The sequence below is a fragment of the Poecilia reticulata genome, chromosome 5 (genome assembly GCF_904066995.2).
Source record: "Poecilia reticulata chromosome 5, P_reticulata-male-v2, whole genome shotgun sequence".
Classification (NCBI taxonomy): Eukaryota; Metazoa; Chordata; class Actinopteri; order Cyprinodontiformes; family Poeciliidae; genus Poecilia; species Poecilia reticulata.
Window position 1 is genome coordinate 9,426,313 of NC_088834.1, and position 20,537 is coordinate 9,446,849.

At 41.3% G+C, this 20,537-nt stretch overlaps 1 protein-coding gene across 2 annotated transcripts in view; it reads right to left on the reverse strand.

Moving 5' to 3' along the window:
• Positions 1–893: 893 nt before the first annotated feature.
• The window catches only part of cbfa2t2 (CBFA2/RUNX1 partner transcriptional co-repressor 2), a 39,030-nt gene continuing 19,386 nt past the window's right edge, over positions 894–20,537 (reverse strand). For both annotated transcript variants that reach the window (XM_081606982.1, XM_008408412.3), the window contains exons 2-11: positions 12,407–12,565; positions 11,962–12,203; positions 11,771–11,860; positions 9,707–9,891; positions 9,354–9,607; positions 7,251–7,336; positions 5,435–5,627; positions 4,022–4,090; positions 3,676–3,866; positions 894–2,557 (exon numbers count right to left, since the gene is read on the reverse strand). In XM_081606982.1, coding sequence (XP_081463108.1) covers positions 2,213–2,557; positions 3,676–3,866; positions 4,022–4,090; positions 5,435–5,627; positions 7,251–7,336; positions 9,354–9,607; positions 9,707–9,891; positions 11,771–11,860; positions 11,962–12,203; positions 12,407–12,565 — 1,814 coding nt within the window. In that variant the 3' untranslated portion in view covers positions 894–2,212. The remainder of the gene's footprint in view (positions 2,558–3,675; positions 3,867–4,021; positions 4,091–5,434; positions 5,628–7,250; positions 7,337–9,353; positions 9,608–9,706; positions 9,892–11,770; positions 11,861–11,961; positions 12,204–12,406; positions 12,566–20,537) is intronic.

A 20,537-nucleotide genomic window follows, 5' to 3' on the forward strand; every position in this document is an offset into this window, starting at 1 on the left:
TGCTGTTTAGCTTTAGCTTACTGAAGTTAAAGTCTAAAAAAAAATCTTCTAATTCCAGGAATTCAAAGTCACAAAGAGTTCCTTTTTGCCTTAGAATTCTTTTGAGATTTTTTTTCTTTAGTTGTCTCCGTTTTCTTAGTTTTTGAGCTTTCCATCAGCCTGTCGTCTTGCTCCCTTCCTCAGTTGTCGCCTAACCTTGATTTCCCTCCGTCTGCACTTTCACTCAACTGCTTTCCATCAGATCAGCTGGTTTCTTTGTCACTTCCTTTTCTTATTCAGTACTTAAGCTCTTCAGTTTGTTTCATTCCTCACTGGCTCCTTCCATGAAGTTATCGTCGTGGCCAGGTCTTTGCTCCAAGTTGTGATTCCAGGTATTATTTTGAGTCCAAGTTTTTTTTTTTTTTTTTATTATTTATGACTTTGCCATCCAGGGACCATATTCACAAAGGATCCTAAAACGAAATTGAAGAAAGCTACTTTAATGTTAAAAGGATTAATTTATGGAGATTATTTGGATATTCCTGACTGTTTTTTTTTTGTTTTTTTTTTGCTGAAATGCCTCTCCAAGAGAATCTTAACATTTTTTTCCAGCTCAGATTTTTCTTATGGGTGAACCAGTTTATGTTTGTGTAAATTTGCACTTACAGGAAAATTTGACGCATTGAAAATGTGATCTCTTCATATTTGGGATTTCAGCTCCTGCCGATGCTCTGGCATAGACTCTGTATCGAAATTCAAGACTCTATAAATTTAATGCAAGGCAAGATTTAAAAAAATCTAAACCAGCACGAGGATGTTACTCTGCATTTATCAGCTAAATTATTGGGCCAGGCTTTACGCTCATAGGTTTACCTTCATTGCATTTCTCTTACTCAGAATAAACAGACACAAAATTAATTAAGCAATTCTGAAGTAGCTCTACTTCTTTATTCCATACTTCATGTCAAGATAAGTTTTTCATATGAAGTTATGCATCATAACAAGAGAACATGTTTATAGAATGAAGGAAAGGGGGGGACTGTGGCTCAAAATAAAGGGTTTCTCTCATAATCTTCTTTACAAAGTCATCTTACAACAAACAAAAACAGGGATAGCTCAGGTGTAACAGCAGAGTAGGATAAATCAAAGGTTATCACTAAATTTCAGCCCAACTGTGAGAAAAGAAGAAGAATGATTTTTGCACACAAATACTCCTGAGATTTTCTGTGAGACAGAGCCGTCACTGCGATACACGGATCAGTGACACTTTTCTCTTTGTGGTTATGTCATAATTAAGCTAACTAAAATCCATAAGAATGATTTTAATCTTCTGATGCATTGATGAAAGATTTTGCAGTGACCCTGATGACATGAGCAAGTACCAAAACGAAAGTGTAACAATAATGAAAGTCATGGCTGAATAGCTTCTGACGACGAGGAATGACAAAATGATTTCCCAGTTTAATGTTAGAATTTTATGTTCCTAAAATGCATTTATGGGTCATGGAAATGACTCTCTTTAGCAACAGAAAACTTTGGTGATGGGGAGAGGGGAGCTGCTTAAAATACCTGAACACTTCATTTTAATATTGCTTTAACAAAAATAATCATATGCTTTACAATATTCACCGACAACACGACATTTGACTCATTCACACGTATGAAAAACGGACAAGTTGGTGAGCGAATATTTACGTATAGAGAGGAGCTGCAGTGACCGCATTCAGGTGTCTGGCTGTCAGATTATTATTTTTTTACTAAACAACAAAGACAGATGCTTCAGGGCTGGTACTTTTACACTGTTTACATTTACCTACCTCCTCATCTTAGTTTTACACATAGAAACAGTGATATTGTCTGGTGGGTGGGAGAGTTTTATGCCTTCCTTTAAAAACTTCCTCTCTTGTGATCAATTATCAATTTTTTTTTTCCAGCACAGATCCTCGATTTGGGGTTTTGGACCAGAAAGACGTTTCCATCTGTTATGGAGATCTGTTCATCCAATGACTGCATGCTAAACAAGTCTCTTTGTTCTTCGCCAAAGCCAAAGTCCCAGTTGACGCATCACTCACAACAGTCATCCATAATCTGTCTTTATTTATCTGCCAAAGTATGATGAAAAATCTGTTATCCTAACTTAACCCACAAATAGTTTCCTCATGCTGCTGATTCAACTCTTCCCCAACAACAAAGAGGACAGTCGTTGTGTTAAGCTCTGAAGTCCTCTGCATCCTTAATGTCCATTGGTCTCAGAGGCTGAGGCTGGGGTGGAGGGAGTGGAGGACCGAGAAGCAACTGAAGCCTTTTCGCCACCTGGACTGGAGGCCGAAGGCATGCTGTCGGGAGCTTTGACCCCGGCTACGCCGACAGGAGACATCCCAGCTGCAGTCGCTGCGGTCACGGCAGCAACCCTGTTCGCAGTGATGGCAGAGACTGGTTTAGGCTGAGCTTGAAGTCCTGGGCTGCAGATGAGGTGATGCCTTTCCCAGTCTTTGTGCTGGCAGAAGGAGCCACAGTAACGAGCGGCGTTGCAGCCGCTGCACGTCTCGCTAGCTTTACGGCCACAGTTCCAGCAACACTAAAAAAAATGCAAGAAAAGAAGCAAAACAAATAAGTTGTGATGAGTGTTAAACTGTGCCGACATGCAATGCAGTTTTCAGTTCCGCTTTATTCTTCACGAAGCTTCTCATGAAACAGTGTTTGGGTAGAAGAAACAAACTAGACAATCGGCTCATTGGCTGCCTGGTTTTTGAGGGAGTTTTTACACTCAGGATAGAAGGAAAAAAACATTGAAAACAACATAGAAGAGGGGTAAAAAAAATCATAATTTATTAACACTTTTTTTCTAAATTTGCATTGACTTTGAGCTCTTCACCCTTTTGGAGTGATCGACAGTTCATCAAAGCATCACCTACCAACTCTTTGCTCTCGTTTCAACATGAAAATCTATATTTTTTATGAACACATTTAGCCCGTCTTAATTATACCAGGCAGTCCTTTATTTAAATGTTAATGTATAAGACATTCGTTGTGCCTTTTTAATATACTCTCAATCACTCTCCTCAGGGAGAACATAGAAAAAGTTAGTTGACTTAGAATTAAATAAATCTCTCCCATTTCATAGTAACTTAGCTAATGGTTTATTCATAAAGATACATTTTGAGTTTAAAATCAGCAACTGTCAATGTAGGCATTAAGTTAGATTTCAATTGTAAACTCCTGTCGGATTTTGATTTGAAGAAAACTTTTAAGTTGATCACCATGCTTGTTTGGACAATAAGTAGTTTTAACATTTCGGGGTTCCTTTGAACGCGGTGTGTGGTTGGAGCTAATGATTATGGTGATGGCAAGGAGGCATTTCAATCTCCAAGACTGGGAGGTCATTACCAAATCATCAAAAATACCTGGGGGGACATGCAGAAATCTGAAAAGCAATCATAAGGAGGATTTGATTGTATAACCATAAATGTTTAAGTTTAAATCTACCAGGAAGGTGAATGAATATTTTTGGACTGCAAATTCAGCACCTAGAATATTTACTTAGAAGGCAGGTGATACATTAATTTTAAGTTTATTAATTCCAAATTGGGAACATTATTTTTGTACTATACAGTTTTTAATGCTAATAATATTCACAATAGCTTTCAATACTGAGGGCAAAATCTTGCCAGGAACATAACTCTGATCTCTGCTCACCTCACTCGAATCCTCCTGTTCATTGATGACCATGATGGCGTCTTCTTGAGCCTTCCTCTTCGCCTCGGCTAGAGTCTTCTCCATTTTTGCTCTCTCTGCAGCGATCATCTCAAAAGCTTTCTGCTCGGCCTCTGCCACCGCTTTCTGAACCTCATCCATGGCCTGACGCTTCACTTCGTTCACTGCCTCCTCTGCACATGAAGGAGGACGAGTGTTTAGAGTTTACTTCCCTTCATGAGCCCAACATACAGCGGTCTAAGACTCTTAGTGGATAAGTTATAATATAACCTGAAAGTAGTAATCTTTGTAAAGGGGCCTGAATAATTTCGATGAGTGAAATTTTTACCAGCTTTCCTCCAGATCTCGTCAGTGACATATGCTGAGCCTGGCCGTGGACCAAAGTCCCGCTGGGAGTCTGTGGGAGAGGTAGAAACAGTGGATAAGCACCTGTCAGGATTTTTAAAAAACACATTGACTTTTTAAGATAACATCAGGCCAGTCAATGTTAAAGGTGTGTAGAAAGAAAGTCCTCAGAGCTATACACCGATGGTTTCTTTTTCATCAAGTCGTTAATTTAGTCACTGATGCAAACATGCCTGCATATTTAAGACACACAGCCAACATAGTTGTTGGTTGTCAGATTCTTGGACTGATCCGGGATCTGACAGCTTTAGAAAGGAATGTGTTTGGCTTGGAGGAAAAAGCAGACCAACAAGCTGTGTCAATATTCAGACTGTTCCCTCAAATTTCACTCCCTATATCTCAACACACTTCTCTCTCCAGCTCTGCTGACTGGCGGACTTCCTCTTTCCCTCGTTTCTCTCATCTCTTCTCCCCTTACTTCTTTCTTCCCTTTCCCTTCCTTTCCATCCCCTCTCTTCCAACAAGCCTTCATACACCCCCTCTACCACGGCCCGAGCCCAGGCGAGCAGGCAGGCTTTCCGGCTGTGGGTCCAGATGGCGCGCTGGCGAGTCAGCCAGCTCTAGGTCTCTGAGCCTGCAGGACGGCAGGACGGCCCTTCTGTGGCCGATATGGCCGAGGCCAGTCCTGGCACCTGTTTGTGACTATGGAGCAGCAGGGGGATGGCAAGGCTGGCACACAGAGAGAACACTGCCAGTACACAGCAGACTGGGGGCCTAACTGTGGAAGGACTCACACTGACATCTGAATTCATGGGTGCAGCTCTATTTATGGCCACTAGATGATGTAAAGAGCATAATGCAGAAATGAGTTTTGCCATAATAGTGTAATGCCAACTCTAATTTTGAATGTCAAAATGAGAAAGTCTCATAATTTTCTGAAAACATTTGGAAGAAGCTTGTAATAATTTCTAACAGAATTTTCCTCTTTTAGTCACTTTAATTTTTTTAAGGATCCAAGCGGACTCCTATTTGTTGTTTTTTTTTACTGGTATTCATAGTTATTTTTGTGGATTTATGCCACCCGACAGTTTGAGAACACTTTGATAGGCAAAGCAAGAAGAGCTCAGCACTCAAACTAAAACTTGCAGTGAACAAATAGCAATTTATTTAATTCCATATTTACATAAAACTGAAATTTTCTGGGAAACATCTCAAAACATGGAAAATTTGTGAGCATGAATAAACAAAAGTATAAAGGTTTAGAGAAACTGATTTATTTCGTCACAAAAGCAATGGAAAAATTTGTGGAAAACAACAACAGGCAACAATCATGAAAAGACAACAAATGACTCACGACCTGACCCGACCTGAAATGACAGTACAAAAAGAACCTTACCCGACTCTGCAGAGAGCGGGCTGTGTGTTTTGGAAAACGGAGTGGAGCCGGAGCCTCCTTTGCGAGGATCTTCCTGCTCGCTCGAACGTCGTCTCCAGTAGTTCAGTTCCTCTCGGTCCGACTCCTGGCAGCGTCTCAGCACGCTTACTGACCTCCTGGTTTTCTCCACCATGTCCACGATGCAGTTCAGCACCTAGATGGTGAAGAAAATGTGGCACTTTTAAAGTCCAAGTTTGCTTTCAGGCATAGCTTGTTGACATTCTCAAAAATAAATATTCATAAATCCCCATTTTGACAGTGAAAAAGAACTCATCTGCTACTCGACAACAACTCCTTTTCAAATATTTAACCAGCATAGAATTGAAATAAAAAGAAAAACACAAACATTTGTAGACAATTTTGTTCCATGGAAAATTAAGAGCTAATTGACCTTTTGTTCAAGTTGTTTTATAAGTGAGCTCCCTCATAACCAACTTGTTAGCATTAAATTTGTATAAACTTGACTCAATTTATCCATCTATTATCATCCATTATCTTCTGTGTGGTGTCACAGGGACAGCAGCCCAAGCAGAGAAGCCAAGATTTTCCTCTCCCCATCCACTTGGGCCAGCTCCTCTGGCGTTCCCACGACAGCCGAGAAAGACGGTCCCTCCTGCGTGTCGTGGGTCTCACCAGGGAAGTGTCCAGGAGGTTTCCTAATCAGATGCTTGAGCCGCTTCAACTGGCTCCTCTCTAGTGTTAGCTCTGATCTGATCCCATCCTGTAGCTTATCCATACTCTTTCAGAATTATATCGATGTAATGACAAGATTCTGTCAATGCTAAAAAAAAAAGGATTATTTCTATTCACAATGTGTATGTTGTATTTCATTAGGATTGCAATAGGTTATTTGATCTGCAGTCATAAAAGTAAGCGATTGAACAGTAATTTAAACGTGTACACACAGAAACAGAAAAATGGGTTTAATGATCTGATGAATTAAACAGACTTGCAGTGTCCAATGCCTGGTTCAGAGGTACTTTGACTGCTTTTGTCGGTAATCAGACAGTTTTAGTGTCAGAGAACTATGAACAAACAACTAATATAATACTATTTATAAACAATGGCAAAGAATATTGAGTTGTTAATATTTTTTTAATTTTTGGGGGGATTTTTGCTTTTGAAAATTTTCCTGGTACAAAGTGAAGTTGATGAGAGTGAATCAACAAGTCCTGGTGACTTTGGCTTACACTTATCTCTGACAATAAAAACTGCATCAGGGAATAACATTTATTCAACCTCAACTGTGTGTAAGTTCTAAGTTGGAAAATCTAGTAGGATCTACTGTGTCCTTCAATTCCCAGCATGCATTACTTTGTATTTTGAACTTCCCAGCACTGCAACGATGTATTCATTAAATGATAAGGTACTCTGCTAAAGATTTAATGAGATAAAAATGTAATTGGTTCAAATGAATACAGAATGCCTTTCATTTCCGTTGTACTACTGCTTCAAAATGTTTTCCACTGTGGTGATACTGGAAGTACCAAAGGGCTGCTGGCTTATGATAAAGGGTAATTTCAACAATTAAAACCTAAATGTACAGCTAACAAACACCTTGAGAACCCTTAAACATTTTATACATTAGCCTTTGCTGAAAAATATATATTTACACCTAATCTAGCTTTTATGTCAAACAGGAAGTGTCACTCTAATTTATTTTTACCGTCAAGACTGTGAAAACTGAAACATTTCTTCTCAGGACCTTAGTAAAACAAATTACATTCCTGCTATATCGCAAACCATTAACAGCAGTGGTGCCTGCCTGCAGACTTACATGATCCAGATGCCTCCATTCATCAGCCCACTCTCTGTCTGTCAGTCTGTGGTCCACCGGCTCCTCACGATAGCCTCCGTTAGTGCCTGATTAGAATACACACAAGAGAGATAGAGCACTGATGTGATTAACATTCCTTTGAATGAAGGATTAGTCACAAGTGACAATGAGAGTGAGTGAAAGATATGAAATGTACACAAAAAATATACACTTTTAGATTTTTCGTTCATCCTGAATACATGTCAGAAATCTCTCCAGTACCAACTGTGCTCAAAAAACCAAAATAAGTTAAAAATCAAAATGGAAGCTCGTAAAATATCAAGCCTGACAGCAGCGATTTGAGGTTACCGCTTCGAGAAATAAAACCAAAAAAAAAAAAAAAGAGGCATGGGACAGTGAGCAACAGAGGTGGAGTGAAAGGGAAAACCTATGATGCAAAACAGACCCTTAGCACGCAGAGCCTGCACACATCTGGAAGTCAGCTGTCAACCACACACACAAACAGACACACACAGTACTCCCACAGCACCTCCCCTTCTGCAGCTCACGGCATTCCAACAGGGAGACACTCAGGCTGAGTGGAGTGGCTCCACTCCTAAACACAACCAGCCGCTCTGACACTCGCTGTGGATCCCTGTGTCCCACATACACACAGGGATGTGTTTCCCATCGTAGCTCGACTTAGGCAATATCTAATTATACACTGAAGAGAAATAACAGTTTGCACACATGGGGTAGAGCTCGTGCAGAAGCCAAAAAACATCTTGAACCCATGTCCACAAGCATAGGAACTGCATTAAAACACACATGCACGGCATACAAAGATGGAAATCACCATCTCTTCAATCTGAGTTTTTCAAAAAGCAAAGAGGCAACGGGACGAAAGATGAACGCACAATCTCAAACACAAACACACACACACGTTCTTGCCTTCCCAAAAATCTTCCCAACTTCTGGATCTCATCAGCGTTCATCAGTTCAAAGCTACGACTGGGGGAATGGGGGGGGGGACACTGATGTGTTTATCCTTGTGTGTGTGTGCTTGTGAGTTAAGTGGCGGCAGGCGGGTAGGAGGCTGTCAGACAGACTAAAGGCCTCGTAAACACAGCACCTCTACCCCGAATACATAGGTGTGTATGTGCTGTTGAATGTATGTGTGTGTGTGTGTATGTGTGTGAGCTACTGCTGTTTCCACTAAGTGCTGACAAGCTCCAACTGGAGGGGCAGATATACACCAGAGTAGAACCAAACTCCCCCTGCCTGGACAGTACAGCTCTGTTTATACACATATCTGGACTCCAGAGATATACCGAGATTTTAAACAAACACATAGACCACCCATTACTGCGTACGGATTAAAATATGATATGTATGTGTGTCTGTTTTAGTGGCGATTTTCTAAATGCATGTTTAGCTACTTGCAGGAGCTAAACAGAAGGAAGTAGGACTGTTTTCTATATTTTCCTGATTATAGCAAAGTGATTTAATAGATCGACACATGCCTGCATAACCGTCTAATAGATTTAAAGAACCAGTATCCGCATTTGTAGAAAAAGTACACAGAATATTAATGTTTTATATTTTCGGTAAACTAATTAAAACTATGTCAATGTGAAAAATGTCATTTTAAGCTTTTTTCTATTCACTCAATTTATCTATGCGCTCAAGTCAAAATAAGGTTCAAATGTGACAAAAAGGAATGTGCACTTGTCAAAATCTACTTTCCAGTGCTCTTGTTCCTTCAGTGACTTGTTTACTTTATCATTTGCACAGACATATTAACATTCAGTTGCAGCAACGTTTGGGCTTAATTGGGTTTAACAGTTGTTGATCATCTTTTATCCAAATTAATATCTAGATAGCCAGTCATATAAAAAAACCTTAAAATTGCATAGTTTGGTCTGCAACAACAGTGTCTGTCTCCACTGATCCTCATGAAATATAAGACCGTTGTTGAGAGACAGTAAGGCATTTCATTCAGTCACAAGCTGACACACTTCAAAAGCATTTTAAAGCTGGCACACACTGTATCTTTAATGCTCTCCAGGAGAAACGTTTCAAAGCAACGCGACGAGTATCATAAGCATCATGTCTGTCACCTACCAGGGAGTCGTGGCCTGTCCTTAAGTTCACGGATTTCCAGCACACGTTGGCTGTGCTCTCGGTGTAAAAGGTGTGGAGCTGCTATGTCATCCAAGGCATAGTGTTGCAAGGGTGGAGGAGTTGGGTGAAGCTGGGCAGTGATGGGCAGCGGATGGGCGGGGCTGTGTCGTGGAGCGGGGCTGATGGTGCAAATCCGTTTTGCTGCAGGCTCCATTGCTACTGGAGGACGTTCATGGAAGCCGTTCTCTTTTGCCCTAAACACAAGAAAGTGGTTCTCAAGTAAACGCGTCTCTCTACAAACCTACTATTGGTAGAGCTTCATTTTAGAAGAATACGTGCTAATGTTATTTAACCTGCTGGGGCTGTGTCGTTTTGTCCCTGCCTCAGGAGGCTCCATCAGCAACTCAGAGGAGTCTGGAGAGGAAGTCATGGTGGTGCTTAGCAGGAGGTGCTCATGCTGTGACAAGTACTGAGCCGGGGTCTGCTTGGCTGCTCGTGCACAGTGGAGCAACTCCCTCTGCAGCAGGGGAAGGTTTGCCTACAAAATATACAATAATATTGTTTTAAATTAGTCCACTGGCCTTGACAGTAACACAGTTAAGGCCTGATTAACGGAAACCACATCTACTCAAACACAAAGCCATATATGATGAAATTCTTGCATCACCAAAAAAAAAGTCAGATTTCAAAAAGTGCACGGGAGAGTACAACGTCATATGGGGTTTGTTTTAATAGAGACTATGGGAGAAATATCAATGGCGCTAATTTATGAGGAGAAAAATAACTAAAATAACTGGATACACTACAACGCATCGGTTTACAGAACATGATAACATGAATTTGACCAAGGAGTTCCCGTAAAGATCTGGCACCAGAGAGAGGAAACAAAGAACACGGAGCGCGACTTCTTGAGGTTTTGGCTGTATAGCTGGGCTTTGGGTGTTGTTCTGTGGCTGCCTCCATAGTGGCTGTGGCTTTCCTAATTCAAATAAAAAATGGCAGCACTACCACTGATGATGATTGCTAACCTCCCACGCAGCAGGAGGGATAAGCACACTTAGACTGTGTTGGTTACGGCAAAACTATGTATGATGGCACCAAGCCTTCAAAACATTTCAAAACAATTGATGCACAAGCTCCAGTACTTTATCCTCCCTTGCACTGTCCATTTTTACATCCACATGTACATATTTATCCGTGTCTGTCTGCTGAATCTTTCCATCTTGCTTTTGTTCCCTGTATTTCCCTAATTGGGAACAGACTCCAGTGTGTTTGCAATTACACCACTTCCTCACCCCCACTGCTCTCTCCTTCTTGAGCAACCAAATAAATAACCATTGCCTTCTCATTTTATGACTGACCTCATCCTATCACAGAGCACTCCCAAATGGTATTTAAAGTTTTGTTTTTAAACTGCACCTCTTTCCCTTTGAATATGACATCTTTGTTGAAGTTGAAGTTCATGCGATCTCCAAACCTGAAAGATCCTCAACTGCGCCCCTGTGCCCATCTATCAGGATTTTCTACATCCCTTCTCCCCCTAAGGCCCCCAGAAAGCAGACACATGTGCTGCATGTAGGGGCTCTCTGAGGTTCAGTGAGGCGGATGCTAGTTTGGCGGCGCCTTGAAAGCTGAATGCTCTTTTAAAAAGGGACAGCGGCTCCATATGGCGCAGTACAGACCATAAAAAGAGACGGGAACACTTTATGGGCATGTTTCACACTTCCGAATTCCCACTTTTCCCCGTCTCCTCCTGAGCCACCTCTTTCTCTTTTCCCTGTTTACAGAATTTACCCCATCAGTCCCATCTCTTGCAAAGCTCCCAAAGAGTTGGAATAACGTTTAGGAGGGAGACGACTCCTCTGTAGTAAATTAGTAGAAGACAGAGAACAGAGAATTCTCCTTTCTGGAAGACAGATGGAGGGATTCCAAAGGTAAGTCAGAAATAAGTGTGTAAAAAAAAAGAGAGATATCGAGTGTTTAAAGAACAGCGCTACAACTGACTGAAGATTTATGGGCTGCTTTGCTGAGGGGAGCTTTTAAAAGGTATACTGTTGCAAACTCACTAGGTACAAAGAGCCTCAAGAGACTGTTTGACAAGAACTCATCTGCTACTTGTCAAGTCAGAGATGAAGTCCTGATTGGTTTAAACCATTAACAAGGAAATTTATGCAGTCATCAATACTACACAAAAAGGTGGTTGTTGATTGTTACGCTGTATCTTGGGAAGTTATTTTTTCCCATGTATTGTTCAGATCAAGTTCAAATTGGGTTTTCCTGAGGTAGCTAATTTGACAGCATGGAGGAAAATAGGCTGACTATATGTTAGTTAACTGGAAAAGACAATAAAGCTGCTGCCTGCAACCAAAACCTGGAAATAATCTGACAGAAAGTCAGGAGGGGGGAGGTATGTTTACCTTGAGAAAAGGAATAACAAAGGGCCGCAAGGGGAAGTTGGTGGCCTCCTGAAGCCTTGAGTGAAACTCCTCAATGGTAACTGTTGAGTTCTAGGAGAAAGGCAGAGTTAAGTGTAGGAAAACAGTGAACAGATGAATTTCTACAAAATACTGCCTTTTTTTTCCCTCCTCTTAAACATCAAAGGATTTACCACAAGGGCCAGAACTAGGCTTCTGACGCTGTCTCCGATCTCGGGAGAAATGTCGTTGCCAAACTGCTGCAGCGTGGTCAGGAAACGTTTCAGCTTGCTCAGCTGGCGAGCCCCACAGGTGGCCGGCAGCTGTTGATTAGCCAGCGATGAAGATGAAGAAGAAGATGGTCCATTGCTGTACCGCTGTGGTGGTGAGGGCACCGCGTTCAGCGTTGGTGGGGAATGATGATTCCCATTTGTCACTGGGGAGGAGAGGTGAAGTAAAAATAAGCTCCGATAAGTGGTTCCAGATGCTCTAAAATTATTTGTGTTACTAAGCCTTCTTTCTAAGTCTGGACTAGCTGGTCTACTTTAAGAATATAAATCAGGTTTGAGGGGGAAATGGCAAGCCAACTTGAAGCGACAACTGACCAAGGATGCACAGAGATTTTGGTAGTTTTCTTACATGCTGTGGTGGAAAAGGAGGCCGGACGAGGGCCACTGGGGTTGACAGAAGGCAGGGGTGGCATTGTGGAGCTGGCGCTGCTGCTGGGGGCTGATCTGGAATGAGTCTTAGCATCCACAGGCGACCCGGGCATGGCAGGGCTCTTCTTCTCTGTACTGTCTGTGGAAGGACAGCAAGAGGTCACTTATGGGTCAGAGCCTAATTAAAAAATGTGCTCCTAAATTAAGACAAGTTTTACAACAAGATATTCAAAATTAACTTGTATGTCCAGAAGATACAAAAATGTAGTGTAGATACAATTGGATACTGAACACTCAGAGAATTGAAAAAAACAAACAAACTGAAAACTGAAACATCTGACTTCAGCTAAAACCGTCTCAGTGGACAGCTCAAAGGAAAGCGAGTATTAATGCAAACAAGAAAACAAAAAGGCCAGTTCACCTATTAGCTCACTATTTATATTAATGCAATGGATTCAAGTGTGTAGCTGCGGAGGAACCGCCACTGCACAACACACCCACACCTAACCCCACTTCACATCATACAACACATACTGCCAGGGCACCAACCACCCTGCCCCCATCAAAGAACCAGATGTCTAAAGTTTAGCCCTTCACTCTCACCCATTCAGATCAATAGCACAAGAAATGCTGAAGAAGTCTATTGTGTGGGAGTAGAATGCCCCCTCATTGAGAACCCCACTAAACAGTGTGTGTGGGGGGGTTGAAGAAAGAGCCTAGAGATGTGGAGAGAATGGGACGGAGCCATTTCACGCTTTACTAACAAGATCGGCAAAGCTTTTGAATGTTAAACCCAACTTCTCAATATGCTATTGACTGTGAATAAGACCACCAGATAAGGGGTTTGGAGAGAGTGTAAAGGGGGGCGTGGTTGTGGTTTGAGAGGGGGCTACGTGGGATCAGAAGCTGTCTTTGTCTCGAAGAGATCCATGAAGCCCGGGTCCTGTCTCCCTTTAGAGTGGATCAGACTTTTCTAACTGCTTCAAGAATTGACAATTAATAGACAAGCAGGGTCTCATGGGTCACAGGTCAAGGGAGAGCAGCTTTTAAAAAGTGGTTTCATGGTTTTAGGGCTTCAGCTTCAATGGTGCTCTTTATACGTTTTTCACAGCTATGAACTCTTGATAGCCTTGAGCTATAGCTTTCCAGTTTATAAAGGGTTAAGTTCGACAGGGCTTATCTGTCAAAAGCAAAATCTAAAAGCCTTTAACAAACATGGTATAAAATCATGCAAAATTGCTAGCTAGAAGGATCAACAAAATCTCAAATTGAGATACTCTGAATATATTTCATCCAACCTTGCTAAACTCTTCACATTACCCGTAGTCCTGTTTGTCTTTCTGTGTCCTATGTGCAAACTCTCTGTCTGACAGTCTGGGTCTCAACTCATTATACAGCTTTGACTGTTCATCCTTCGTTTTCCACTCCTCCTCAACCTCTCTTTCCCCTCCATCTTTCCCCGTTCTCTCAGCTCAGCCCTCTGGCCTGCCTGCCATCGCTCCACCTGTTCACCGACACAGGGGGCAGGAAGGAGGGATCTACGCAGACATTTGGATTGCCATATCCACCACATGCGCGGTTTGCCAGCACACCGCGGGAAGCAGCCTGCCTCAAGCAAGCATGCGCGTACGCACACACCGCTTCCAAAGCCCTGCACACTCTGTCCGTATGGCCAGGAAATTAGACTGACATCTCAATAACAGAATCAACGGGGCATATGGCCTTAGTGTCAACATTGTTATCGTGTAAACAATTTTCTAAAACACACATATCCAATATTGTCTCCTGGCTTGCACTAAAAGTTATCTTTTGAAAAATTTGCTATTTTTTTTCTGACCCCCGCCCCAATTTTATATTAAGTTTAAATATTCTTACAAACGGCTAACAGCTTTTGATGGACATGCCTTTACAATGCCAAAGAAAATAAACACAACTTTTTAGTGACCTATTTTTTTAAGGGAGCTAGGAAATGAGGTTGCAGCTGTGTTCACGCAATCTTAAGAGATGGTAGTGTCTGTCGTGAGCCAGAGGTAATGGCCTAAACAGGAGACATCAGGTGTGTGTGCTTGTATTGCTGTCAGCCCACAGAGAATTGCCTCTGCTTGTCAATTAGACGGCGCACATAGCTGGATGACTTCATCTGGATTGCAAGCACCTGAGGTCTGTCGTATACGGACGTTAGGACTTTCAGAGGGGAGGCAGCTGTCACTGCAACCACAAAACACACAAGCGCCGAGTGCGTAAAGTGGTCTAATGTTAACTCAGGTGAATATTGGCTCAAAGGAGGATGTGGGGTGTTTGGTCTAAATGCCACCTGTCATCCTTGCTGTAATGGAACAAAGCAAAGGTACATACAACTCCTAAACACACATGGACAAGGGCGTAATAAAATGTATTTTGAAAAAAATTGGGGACATAATTTAAGGTAATTTCATAGCATATATATAACTGACACTAAGATTTGTGGCCATCGTAAACAAAACATTTTCCTCTTCTCCTCCGACTCCTTGCTGCTCTTCTCTCCCTTGCCTATTTAGAGATAAACATAAATTATATTTTCTTTCTATATCAACTGCTATTGGAGGTATGGAAAAGCAAAAAAAAAAAAAACACATCTATGGTAATGGCTGTTGCTAGCCAGGTGTTCCTTGTTTGTTCAGCTTCAGGTGACACTCGTCTGCATTAAAACATTCAGCCGACGTTAATTGCCTCTGCTTCCACAGGTGATGACTCGAAATGGGGCTAAAACTGAAAAAGAGAAAGCAATTACCTTTGTTGAACTACAATATGGAGTGAATGTGCTGAAATCAAGAAAAAAAAGACGAAAATGCTACAAAAACCTGAACTTATACCATGTCAAATAAGAGGGTGCATAACCTATTATGCGTGGATAAACATAAATCATGCCTGGACATATATGTGTGACAAGTGTGTATCTTGCTCTGGGTTTAACTCTGAAGACTAAACTCCAAAGGCTGGCAGCTGTGAGGTGTTGGCCTGCTGAGCACTCTGCTATCTCTGTCCTGTCAAATAGATGAGGTGAGAGAAGATGCAACACATACAGGGCTAATTTATCACTGAGAATAAAAATAAAGACATTCAAGCATCTGGAATGGAAGGATTCATTATGGCTTCGGATTAACAATCACAAACACATGCACACCATAGTAATGACTTAAAGTTTAAACTTGTTGTGACATTGCTGTAAAATAAAGTTTGGTGTCAGGAGTTTGGCTTGAAAATAAAATAAGATATTCCTTTATTAATCCTGCAGTGGGACTTTTTAGTGGAGTGACTTGGAAAGTAACTGAGTAAACAAAACATTAACATACAGAGCTAGCATCATCCAAGCAAAAGCTTTAGTGCATGTTTACTGGATAATGAAAGGTAGCAAAAAATAGCTATCCAAGTTAGATTTGTACCCAGAGAGAATTTTTCAATCTGGAAGATTAAGTGACATTTCTCAGGACATGCTTCCATTAGATAAGAGATATAGTTAGTTTGACTGTGAAGGTTTAGTGGATGTTTCAACCTAATTTTAGACATCAGGATGGAGCTGCATTTAGTCAAAAGTAGCAGTAAATGCTTTACACTAAATGGGCAGCTGAAACTAATAAAACCACCTATCGCACACTGACTGAACCTAGAAGTGGAATTACTATAACTTCATGAGAGCACTTGTTTTTGTACATGTTAGAATTCAGGTTGTAATACATTACAAATCTATGATTTACACCATCCCCACAAAAAACATGGTGTGACAGCACGGACAATCAATGTTGATGGGAAGATGGAGAAAATGCAGAACAATCATGGAAAAGTCATGAAGATGGGTATTAAGAATTGTGAACTGAAATGTCGTACTGTTTGATGTTTCCATCTTCGAGGGACATAAAGAGCTTTAATATAGATTTGTATCGTCTTCTTTTCAACTCACCTATGACCTAGAAAATAGAATTTTTCAACTAAATGAAATGACTGCTTCTTTATAGAGAATGAAATGTTACAATTTCTGTCCATCCATCCACCCATCCATCTCCACTTCATGCTGCTGACCATCAGCATTTAGCAACAAGAGACGGAGGAGTAGAGCTATAACACTCTTTGCGACATACAGTTTGAAAAATCTCCTTGCCTGGCACTTTTTTGAGCATTAACAAAAAAACTTTAAACTGCATAAGGGTATATGGAAAATGCTTGCAATTTTGAAACCGTGGAACATCTTGATACAGCTGAATGGCTCATGGCTAGATTCAGCAGGAACGTGGCATCTGTTGTTCAAATTATAACTTGAAATAGGAGAGCGAGACTCAAAGACTTCAGAACACTGGCTATTAAACTTTACAGTCTAATAGCTATCAAGAAAACCCATATTGTCTCTCTGGTATTATTCAACACCAACCATCCATTTATACTGACAATAACTGATGAAATATCCTATATGTGTTGCACAGAATTGATAAAAATCAAATAATTCTGTTCTTCAAAATTCTGGCTATTTATTTCTCAACTTGTTCGATGCTTGGACCTTGCATAATATGCTATGAAAAAGAAAAATCAACCAAAAGCACAGACAGCAGCGATTGATTTGAACATTAACCAGGCTTTCTTTCCTCCTCCTGTACCATATGGATCTAATCGGCCAAGAGCAAGCCAGCTGGGACCTCCAACAGTCACCTGTGAGGGAGGGGGGGAAGGCATAAGGGGCCGCTGAAGCCTCCTCCTCCAGGCCAAGGCAGCCCCAGCCGACATCCACCCATACACATATAAATACACATCTCTGCCTTGCTATCAACGGAGAGAAGCAAAGAAGGCGGAGGGGCACGGAGAGGGGGAGGGGTGGCACGAGGCAGCTGAATGCGAGCGACTGGACTTAAATGCTGGGGAGACAAAGGCTGCACCTGGTCCCCGTCCGTCCGCGCACACAGTCACAATACAGCACACATCTGTTCCTCTATCCTGCTCTCCCTGCTGACCTTCACCCACACACACACACACATGCACACACAAAGAGGCAGCAACACAATCACATCCATTAAAAATAATTCAACAGTGCGTGCATGATCCCCCCCAAATGTCAATTGTTGTAACCTAGAAGATAAATAACGGGTTAAATAGCTTGGTGTTAAAACATCTCTAAAACGTGTGTCCTTGGTTACTTTACTGAGTTCAACCTACTTCTCCCCTGGGACCGCACAACTTCTCAGCCATTCAAAGTCGAGTCAAACTTAAAACTTACAAAACACAATTTTTAAATTGGAAACGTATAAAGTGAGACGGGAAAACTTTTTTTTTTGCTGAATTTTTTGCGAATGTTCCAAAACAGTTGTGTGTAGTTTCCTAAAAGCTAAAAGGTTTTACTGTGTTACCACAGCGAAACCTTTTAAGACCCTGAGAGAGTTTAAACCCAGCTCTGACAGGAACGAAGAAATTAGTCATCAATTTACAGGCGCCAGAGCTGGCGAAGGGAGGATTTGAACTGTGAGGTAAAGATGGAGGATGGGAGGGAATAACAAGGAGAAAAAAAATACTGTTTTCATTTGGTTTCATCAGGAAGACAAGCCTGGTTGTCAGACTCAGAGCCAGGCTGTTTTTCTTGGCTCTCATTACCACCTTCCAGGCCTGTAGACTACATATTTGGATAAAACCCAATGTCAACACTCTGTGAGGAAGGCGAGCGATTGGGGAGGTGGCAAGGTTGACAGTAAGAGGAAAGCAAAAAAAAAAAGAAGTGTATACAGTGACAGAAATGGGAGGAATGGACAACTATAGAAGATAATAAACAGATCTGAAAAAACCGGGGCTGTCATGTATGCATGTGAAAAAGTAATATCCCTGAAATAAATTCCTCGCATGTCCCTGTGACAGAGTAATGCTGGGAGAAGCCCTTGCATAACCTTTTTTGCTCAGTGAGATAATTACAAAAACATTGCTGTAATCCAGCATGCCACATAGGGGAAAAAAAAAAGAACCCATGGATGGAAATGTACTTAGTGGCAAACTGAAAAAGAAAACGTAAGAGGGGTCGGCAAGGCAGACAGACGCTGTCCATAAAACTGAGAATGAGCAATAAAAAGAGGTTTGGTGATGTGATGCTGGAGGGAGCAGGAGGTTTGGCAGATGTTGGACACATAGTGTCCACGTGGATGTGAAGTCATGTAGCTGGGCTAAGATTGACGGGACAGCATCTGAATGCACTAACCTACAAAATCTATAATTTGGGATTTGTGATTATATCAGCTATTGGCAAAAAATGTAATAGGAATTAGTCACCATCTGATAATAACAATAAACTGATGGGATTTGTAGGTCCTCAAAACAGACACTATCATGATCAAGATTGTTACTTTTGCTGTTCATACCATTTTTTCCACTGTTGGTTTCATGAAAGCATTGATAAAGGTTTTTATTTGTCAAAATATCCTTTATTTTATTATGTACAATACAGGCCTAATTTACTACCTATTCTGGTGTAGTAAAATACCTTATTGAAAGCTTTTTTCAACCAATATCTGCATTTCTGATTCAACATCAATGCATAGCCGAAATATATGGCAACTGTAGTTTTTGTATTATTAGAACTTTGAATTGAAAAGATTTGAAATTTGAGCTCAATCATAAAGAAATAAGTACGAATCTGTAAAGCTGGGCAAAGACTTAAGGAGCTGAAAATAGGCACCATTTAACAAGACTTGGGTTTGCCATCAATTGATTTTGGAGGACAGTTGCCACTCGGTAACAAATACGCCCCTTTTAAAGCCTGTCTGGGACATGTGTAAACACTTGAGCTCAAATTTAAACAGCAGTCTAACAAGGACAGTTCAAATTTATCAACCAAGCTCTCAGACCTACTCAAAATCAGCAGATTATCTGTCCATCTGGACAACAAATCTTGCCGTCTATGACTGGCTAGCTCCTGGTTCATGTGTTATAATCCGGGTGATGAACTGGAAAACATCTAAGTCTTGCAACAATGTTGGTTTACTGACCATTTTCTTCTGCACATTTCGAATACATCAAACAAATATCAGGAAAATGCTGATTATGTACATGCCTTTGTGTTTCTGGATGACTGGGAGTGAGTGTCTCCTGAATCGTGTAAACACAGACCATAAACCTAACCTGCTACCAAATAAATGCCGCTTTTTCTCTAAGGCAATAGTAATACACCGACTGATCAAGTCTGTTGCAGGAGTCCATAAAACAAAGTGCAAGCCCCAGACATGAGGAAACACCGCTAACAATAGGGCTGGCCTGCATTACACCAGGTGTGACAGGCTTTAAGAGCCCAGTTGACTGACTGGGCTCAGGTCCAACCAGATGTTGCTATCAGCACGCGCCACTGCCACACTGGCGACTCAAGAGAATTTTCATTTGAGCGGGACAAATGCTCCAACAAGGTAAGTCTACAGCACCAGACTTAAACAAAGAATTGATCCTGATTTAACACACTCTAGCTCTGGTGATGCAATGAGTTAAAGCAAGGCAGAGCAGCACATTTGTTTCACAGAGTACATAAACAAAGCTGTGGGTAAGCCCAGAGCCCAGCTGTATGGAAGAGCAGTGCTCAACAACCACTCAGAGAGACAGATAAGTAAAACAAAGAGGCCAGCTGTGCTAGGAACAATGTGAAGAATGAGACACTGAGAACAGTGGAGGATGAGTGCGTTTCTTTTTTCGCATGAGTTTAGGTGCCTTTGCTGCATAATGCCGGGGGGTTGCCTACAATTTCTTTGTAAATGCCACAGAACACACAAGGAGCAATATATTAAAGCGCGAAAAGACTGCTGACAGAATCTTAGAAAAGACAAAAGTTTTGTGTTTTAATGGTAAATCGTAGGAGGCAAGAGGAGCCTATGAAATGTAACTTTTTGTGTTTAGACTTTCTCACAATGATATGGGTCAAAAGAAGGTTGGAGAAATTAATGACTTCTGCAAGCAATTCATGGAGAAAGACAACACCACCAATTTCATCTCAACCATCCACCTTGCAACTTAGCTCTCACTTTTATAGTTCTTCTGAGCATGAACAATGGTATTATTGGTTTTGTTTCATCAAACATATTTGGAAATTGCGGACTATATATGTATTTTTATTATGACTCCGTTGC